The 7,500-nt window shown below is 47.5% G+C and overlaps 1 protein-coding gene across 2 annotated transcripts in view; it reads right to left on the reverse strand.

The window, feature by feature from the left end:
- LOC143040959 (uncharacterized) overlaps positions 1-7,500 on the reverse strand; it is a 236,687-nt gene that overhangs the window by 2,843 nt on the left and 226,344 nt on the right. Inside the window, exons 28-29 of one of the 2 annotated variants that reach the window (XR_012967763.1) lie at positions 3,684-6,072; positions 2,611-2,778 (exon numbers count right to left, since the gene is read on the reverse strand). Coding sequence is in view for 1 of the 2 variants with exons in the window: in XM_076212393.1 (XP_076068508.1) it covers positions 3,684-6,072 (2,389 nt within the window). In the remaining variant the exon portion in view is untranslated. The remainder of the gene's footprint in view (positions 1-2,610; positions 2,779-3,683; positions 6,073-7,500) is intronic. The other variant, XM_076212393.1, reaches the window with a different exon arrangement.

Consider the following 7,500-nt stretch of genomic DNA (forward strand, 5'->3'; position numbering starts at 1 on the left):
TATTACTCTTACCTTTACACTTACCCTTATCCCTACTCTTACCCCATTCTTTGCCCTCATTACCCTTACCTTTACCTTAACCTTTACCCCTTTATCCTTATTACCCTTACCCTTATCCCTACTTTTACCCCCTTCCTTACCCTTATTACCCTTACCTTTACCCTAACCCTTACCCCTTATCCTTATTACCCTTACCCTTACACTTACCCATATCCCTACTCTTACCCCATCCCTTGCCCTTATTACCCTTACCTTTACCCTTGCAATTGCAAAGTATGGTCATGTATTGAGAAGGTTAAGCGTGCACCAAGTCAGTCATATCCATGCGGTGGAAGAAGAGTCCAAAAAAGAAAGGAGGAGGAGGAGAAGGAGGAGGAAAAGGAGAATAAGGAGAAGGAGAAGGAGAAGGAGAAGGAGAAGAAGAAGAAGAAGAAGAAGAAGAAGAAGAAGAAGAAGAAGAAGAAGAAGAAGAAGAAGAAGAAGAAGAAGAAGAAGAAGAAAATGAAGATGAAGAAGGAGAAAAGGAGGAGGAAGAAGAAGAAGAATGAAAAGGAGGAGGAAGAAGTAGAGGAAGAAGAAGAAGAAGAAGAAGAAGAAGAAGAAGAAGAAGAAGAAGAAGAAGAAGAAGAAGAAGAAGAAGAAGAAAATGAAGATGAAGAAGAAGAAGAAAATGAAGATGAAGAAGGAGAAAAGGAGGAGGAAGAAGAAGAAGAATGAAAAAGAGGAAGAAGAAGAAGAAGAATGAAAAGGAGGAGGAAGAAGTAGAGGAACAGGAAGAAGAAGAAGAAGAAGAAGAAGAAGAAGAAGAAGAAGAAGAAGAAGAAGAAGAAGAAGAAGAAGAAGAAGAAGAAGAAGAAAATGAAGATGAAGAAAGAGGAGAAAAGGAAGAAGAAGAAGAAGAAGAAGAAGAAGAAGAAGAAGAAGAAGAAGAAGAAGAAGAAGAAGAAGAAGAAGAAGAAGAAGAAGAAGAAGAAGAAGAAGAAGAAGAAGAAGAACAAGAAGAAGAAGAAGAAGAAGAAGAAAAGGAAGAGGAAGAAGAGGAAGAGGAAGAAAAAGAAGAAAAAATAAGAGGAAGAAGAAGAAAAGGAAGAAGATGAAGAAGAAGTAGAGGTAGAAGAAAAATAAAAATAAAAAGAAGAATAAAAAGAAGAATAAAAGGAAGAAAAAGAAGAGGTAGAAGAAGAAGAAAACGAAGACAACCAAGCCAAGAACCAGCTCAGCAGCGGCCGAAGCCGCCACCTTTGCCCTGGGTACTTGGCCTGCCATTAGGTAGGTGGCAGTCACTGCTAGGAAGGGGAGGTACGTCCCAGTTGAAAGGTTTCTGTCTCTCTCTAGTTAAAAGAGTCCGTCTAGAAATACCAAAAATAAGATATTCCTAAACTCAGTTGGCCACGGAAATAACAAGGTCAAGATATTGTAGCATGTAGTCAAGTGAACCTTTTCACAGCTCCAACAATGACGTCACAGTTCTATTGGTGACGTCACAGCTGAAATTATGACGTCATAAAAATGTAACGTCACCGTTCAAATGGTGACTTCACTGTTTCAGTTGTGGCTTGTCATGGCTTGAAATGTGACGTCATAGTTCTAATTGTGACGCCATCGCTCGAACAGTGACGTCATATTTCTAATTGTGACGTCATCGCTCAAACCGTGACGTCATAGTTCTAATTGTGACGTCATCGCTCGAACCATGACGTCAATGCCTCATTTGTAATGTGATAGATCGAAATGTGACGTCACACTGGGAGGTCTTGGAGGTGGAGAGAGTAGTCGGGTCGAGAGAGCAGAGTGGGAAAGAGAATTGGTAAAAATAAGTTAATTAGTTAATTAATTAATTAATTAAATAAAATAGAAAATTATGAGAGTCTTTTGCTCTTTTCTACGTCGTGTCTTTTCCGAAAAAGAGGAGCAATGCAGAGCCTGGAGCAAAGAAATTTTTTGCATTTGTCACGCAAAAAATATCTCAATTCCGACGTAGGAACTGGGAGTCAAGGATTCGTCTTGAACGTCAGATTTTTATTTTATTTTCTTTTTCGACCTTTGTCCTTTGTTGCCGTTAGGTTTGTCCTCGCGGGCTCGTCAAGTCACATGCTGTCGAGTCGTTTGTGACAATTGCGAAGCTTAGCTTTCACTACCTCTGCATATGTATGGACTGCGAGGTTGCCCCAACGTAGGCCAAAACAAGAGATGACTAAGAAATATATTAAATAAAATAAATAAATGAATGAATGAATAGATAAATACAGATGAATAAGAAAAATAAAATATAAAAATGAGATAATGAATAGATAAACCAGTGAATATAAAGGTATCAATAGATTAAAATAAATAAATAATTTGATCAAAATCAATCAACTGGTCAAATGATTCGTCCATTAAAAGATAGCTGAACATTTTGCCCGTCCATACAGAGTGCAGATAATCTAAACACTGTTTGAGGTATCTAAGTCTCATCGTGACTTGTCGGACAGGTTGTGAATGGAATGCGGTGAGTCGAGAGGAACCGTCGTGAACAGTGGCACTACGTCAAGAGCAACGACTACAAGTCAACCAAAGCGCGCAGCATCTGTGCATCTACTACAGCGACATTGCAGTTCTCATCCATACCATCTCGCCGTTTCTGACGCCGGGGACGTTGATGCCCGTCACCTTCTGACCTAAGCCCTCGGAAGGGATCAGGTCAGAATCTCCTGGCCCCCGGGGGAACCAGATGCAAGGAGGAGGAGGAAGAGGACGACCTCGGGGCTGGACGGAGGTACATTACCCCGCGACGAACTGCGGGAGGGGCGAAGGTGGGGAAGACCGGAAAATGCTCAAGTTAGAGATTAGAGAAACACTCCCAAGGGAGAGGGGGCAAAGGGAGTCGAAGGGGGAGACCTTTGGTTGGGGGGATAAGGACGATAGGGAACCGGGGAAAAGATTATAGAGAGTTGACGGGGTGAGAATGGAGGGCAGAGATGTGGGGAGAGGAGATTGAGGGAGGGAGAACGGGGGGTTGGTATACTTGGTAGCAAAGTTGGAGAAAAGGGGAATGAGGGGAACCGAGGGGAATTGGGTCCAAAAAGGGGAAAAGAAAATATATCATTCGCATAAACCACTCCGGACACCCAAACCTAAACCATGATATTACATCAGAACTCTGCGAATGCACCTTTCGTTGTTGTTGTGTTCGTACAATTTTGTTTAGAAAATATATATTTTTTCAGATATGAAAGAAATCATGCCTGGCTTTATACCAAAAGCTCAGCAACGTAGGATGTGCTTGGAGAGTTCCGATAGGACATGGGTCAAGTTGAAGTGTTCATTAACAGTACATCAAAGCCTGAAGAGTTTCCTGAAAGTCACATTCCGCAACCCCTCAAAAAAAAAAAAAAAAAAAAAAGTGGAAAATTGTGAATAAAATAAGGGACCCTTATGCAACATAGTGTAGTCCACGAACCCACTGAGACTGAATGTAGTGGAAGCGAGACCTTCTGACAAAGAAAAACAAGAGTGGGGGGGGAACATGCAGAGGCACCGCTGGAAGATTACCTGGAATGAAAACGTTTGGGAGGCAGGGGTGGGGTGGTTACTGGAACACGGAGGAACGCAAGTAGCGCCCTCCCCGAAGAATCTCTGACACAAAAGTCTTTTGGGGGGAAATGGGAACTGGACGCGGAGGAACACAAACAGTAACCTACCCACAAACTGTCTCCCTGGAACGTGACCCACAGGAGTCATGGCGGGCGGGCGGGGCGTCGACTCGCCTCCGAACTTGTGGGCTGACACGGAGGGCGCGTTGTAGAGGGCGTTGTTGACCGCGGCGAAGTGGGGCCTGACCTCGACTTCCTTCGCGTCCTTACCCAGATTGGCGTACAAGTAGAGCTTCCGCACGTACAGGAAGATCAGCACGAAAGAGGCACAGACGATGTTCCCGATGACGATGGCTGGGTCCCGGAAGTGCCGCGGCCCCCGTGTGGCGACTACGGTCCATACGACCCACGTGAGGGTCGTGAAGAGCGCCGTAAGGAAGATCCATCGCGACTCCTTCGTCGGTTCGTCCGAGTTCCAAGTCTCGCAGCAGAAGACGAGGGTGACGGCGATGAGGACCATGACGTAGACCAGCGAGACGACAAGCTCCACCTCGAAGGTCTCTGTCGGCGTGCAGTGCCACAACTGGCCCTCGAGGTCTACATTCGGCGGGTAGAGGATGAGCCAAGCGGCTCCGAGGATGACCTGTACCATGATGAGGGCGAAGGCGACCAGGAGGAGCCCCGTGGGTCTGGTGGGCGAGTCGCGTCCCTCCGGGCGGAGGACGGTAGCAGAGACTCTCCACGTGTAGATGACCTTGATGAGCATCGAGGAGTACATGATCGCGTAGCCCAGGCCCATGAGGAACCTCCTGACAGCGCAGGTCCCGACCGTGGGCTGGAAGATGAAGGCGAAGTTTACAGAGTAGACCATGATACACCCGATGAGGATCATGTACCCGAGTATGGAGGTTCCCGCCGCCGTCGGGAAAGACATCATGAAGTAGACCATGGTGATGAGGATGAGGAGGATCCCAAGGAGGCTGAGCGAGCTCGTGACGATCCCGTAGACGTTCCGGAAGTTGTAGTCGATCGGAAGAGGCTTCGGGAGCGTCATGGCTGCGTAGTAGGCCGACTGGGAGGAACACACCTCTAAACACGGCCCCTCCGTGCACCGCGAGTCCGGAGCGTAGGTCCCGATCTTGAACTCGATGCTCGGTATTTCGAGGCGCAGGTGACTGTTCTCCCACTTCCCGACGTTCACGTACCCGTACTCGTTCCCGAGCTTCCGGTAGTTCCATATATGGTAACCGTAAGCTCCTCCTTGGTCGTACGAATTGACGTCATTCGTATTGTTCAACGAGATCTCACTCTGGGCCAGGATCTCGAGGAGGAGCTCGGCCTGGACGACGTGGCACTCGTCGAGGGTCTCCGCGCTGTGGCAGTGCTTCCGGATGTACGAGTCGAGGCCGAGGGCGATGGCGTTGACGCCAAGAATGGTGTGGAAGACGTAGGGGTCCTGGATGATCTCGTCAGCGTGGATCTTCTCGTTCCCCAGACACTCCTTAACAAAGTGCCTCTGGACACGAACACTGGAGGACAACCTGCACTCGAACTTGTTCTGGAAGTACTCCTCGAACCATTCATCCGGGATAGGGAAGTGGTTCTCGAGGGTCAGGTTAGCCAAGAAGACCCGGAAGTCCGGAAGATCGTAGGTCTCCATCGTGAAGGTCAGGGCTCCGGCGGATATCCGGTCGTGCCCGTCCGGTACGGAGGGCTTGTTGCCCCAGGCTCTTCCGGTGACGAAGACGAGCTCCTCGCTGTACCCGAGGCCATCGGCCACCTTCAGGAGAGTCTGGATGTTGTCGGAATCGTCCATAAGAAGAACCAGAACCTTGGGTTTCCAGTTCACCCCGATGGTTTCCACAATCTCACCCGCGTACTCCTCAGACAGACGCTTCGGCAACCCAAGGGCATCCCCGATGCAGATGTCCTCCTGACGGGACAGCTCACGGAAGGTCTGCACCATGAACTTCCCGTTCTCGTCGTTGTCGTAAAGAACGCTCACGTACTTCCACTCGAAGGCGTCCAGGAGGCTCAGGATCGTCCTGAGTTCGGCGGACCTCGAGGGAACACTCGTCAGGATGGTGTCGTCCTTCCTGTCACCTAGTTTGTGTCCACCGACGGGTGAGCTGAAGTGAGGGATGAAATTGGAGGAGAGGATGTTGGACACCCCCTCGGCGGCGTCATCGCCGAAGCTGACGGAGGCGACCACTCGATCTGGGCTGATGAGGATGTCTTTGTCGTTCTCGTGGGCTTCGCCGGAGAAGAAACTGTACATCCTCTCTCTCGCCCGCTCCGTCCGGCCGCAGTAGTCGAAGAAGATGGCCCCGAGGCCCACGCCCTCGTTGTTGTTGTTGATCTGCGAGAGGGCGTAGGACACGCCCGCCAAGTTCTGGAAGACACTCTCACCGTAGTAGTCGCCGCAGGAGAAGAAGGATTTGCCCTGGTGGTGGAAGGGGATCAGGCCGCTGATCCCAAACCGTTCATTGGGGTACATCTGGAAGAACAGGAAGTGGGGTCATAAAAGAAAGGAAAAAAATTGGGCCAAGATTTTTTTTAACTACATATTTCAAAGGGGAAAAAAGATAAGTACATAAATAAACGCCGCTTATTCCAAACCTTTCATTGGAAGAACAGGAAGTGGGGTCAAAAAGAAAGAAAAAAATCCACATTGGAGCCAAGATATATATATATTTTTTTAACTACATGTTTCAAAAGGGGGGGGGAAGTTAAGTATAGAAATAAAGAAATATTGGCAGAGGACCACTCCTGAAAGAAAATTTGTTCTGGACTGTAGTTTACCAGCGTTTCTAACCTTATGAACAACTGAAAGAACGAGGAACACTCCAGTTCGGAGTCGGTGTGGACGAGGAGTCTTGAAACTCTCCACTTGAAAGACTCCAGTTCAAAGTCAAGTGGAAAAAGTATCAAGAAAAAAAAACCGTTTCTTCAGAAAAAGGGAAGGAGCCTACGCCAAGAGGCGCTGTGCAGACTGCTGAGGCAGGTAACCAACAGTCATCGTTAGGAATCGGAAAGGACTTCGGAACTCAAACCTATAACTCAGCGAGACCAGCACGCTTCCGATGACGCCACCAGTGCATTTGTTCGGAAGAGGGTTGTTTATTCAGTAATGTCATACGAAGAGACGAAGAAGGATCTCAAACCGATTTGGATGACAGAGGCTCATAAGTTATCACTGTTGCATTCACGACAACAAACACTTCACCAGCTCCAAAGAGAAGAAGTAATTTCACGAGGCTGTCTGCTGTTCCTGCCGGGTTGACAGTCACCCCACAGCCCATTTCAGTAAACAAATAAAAGTAACAGGAACGAATATAAAATAAATAAAATCAACGCTCGCTGAGACTGAAGACAAATATACAATCCACTCCATCAATTGCCAGTTTTCCATTGTACTTGTCCACTTTGTAGCACAAAGAGAAACGCTCGAACGATTCCGCCTCTTGTTCCCTAACATAACATATCTAGCTTCAAGTTCACGTAAAATTCCTATTTGGGCTTTATCTCCTTATTCTCTGAATATCATACTTAGATCTAAACTCAAGTATTGTTCCTACATACATATACCAAAGGCATAGAAACCACTCCCACCCATTCCATTCGCTACATATTGTACCTACTTAGGCTATATTGCGCGTGTATGTGTGTGTGTGTGTGTGTGTGTGTGTGTGTGTGTGTGTGTGTGTGTGTGTGTGTGTGTGTGTGTGTGTGTGTGTGTGTGTTTGTGATTCACCATGGTCTTGGATCACGTGTTGGACTCATGATCGACGGCTATTTCCCTCCCACAAGAGAGCTCAGAGCTCATATATAACCGATCTAAAGGTAATGCTGTGACCTTACACGTACACGTACCCCCAACTCCCCGCCCACGAGAGTTGGAGTAACAACCCAGAGTGCAGCCATG

The sequence above is a fragment of the Oratosquilla oratoria genome, chromosome 30 (genome assembly GCF_046742065.1).
Source record: "Oratosquilla oratoria isolate Oo_2021 chromosome 30, ASM4674206v1, whole genome shotgun sequence".
Lineage (NCBI taxonomy): Eukaryota > Metazoa > Arthropoda > Malacostraca > Stomatopoda > Squillidae > Oratosquilla > Oratosquilla oratoria.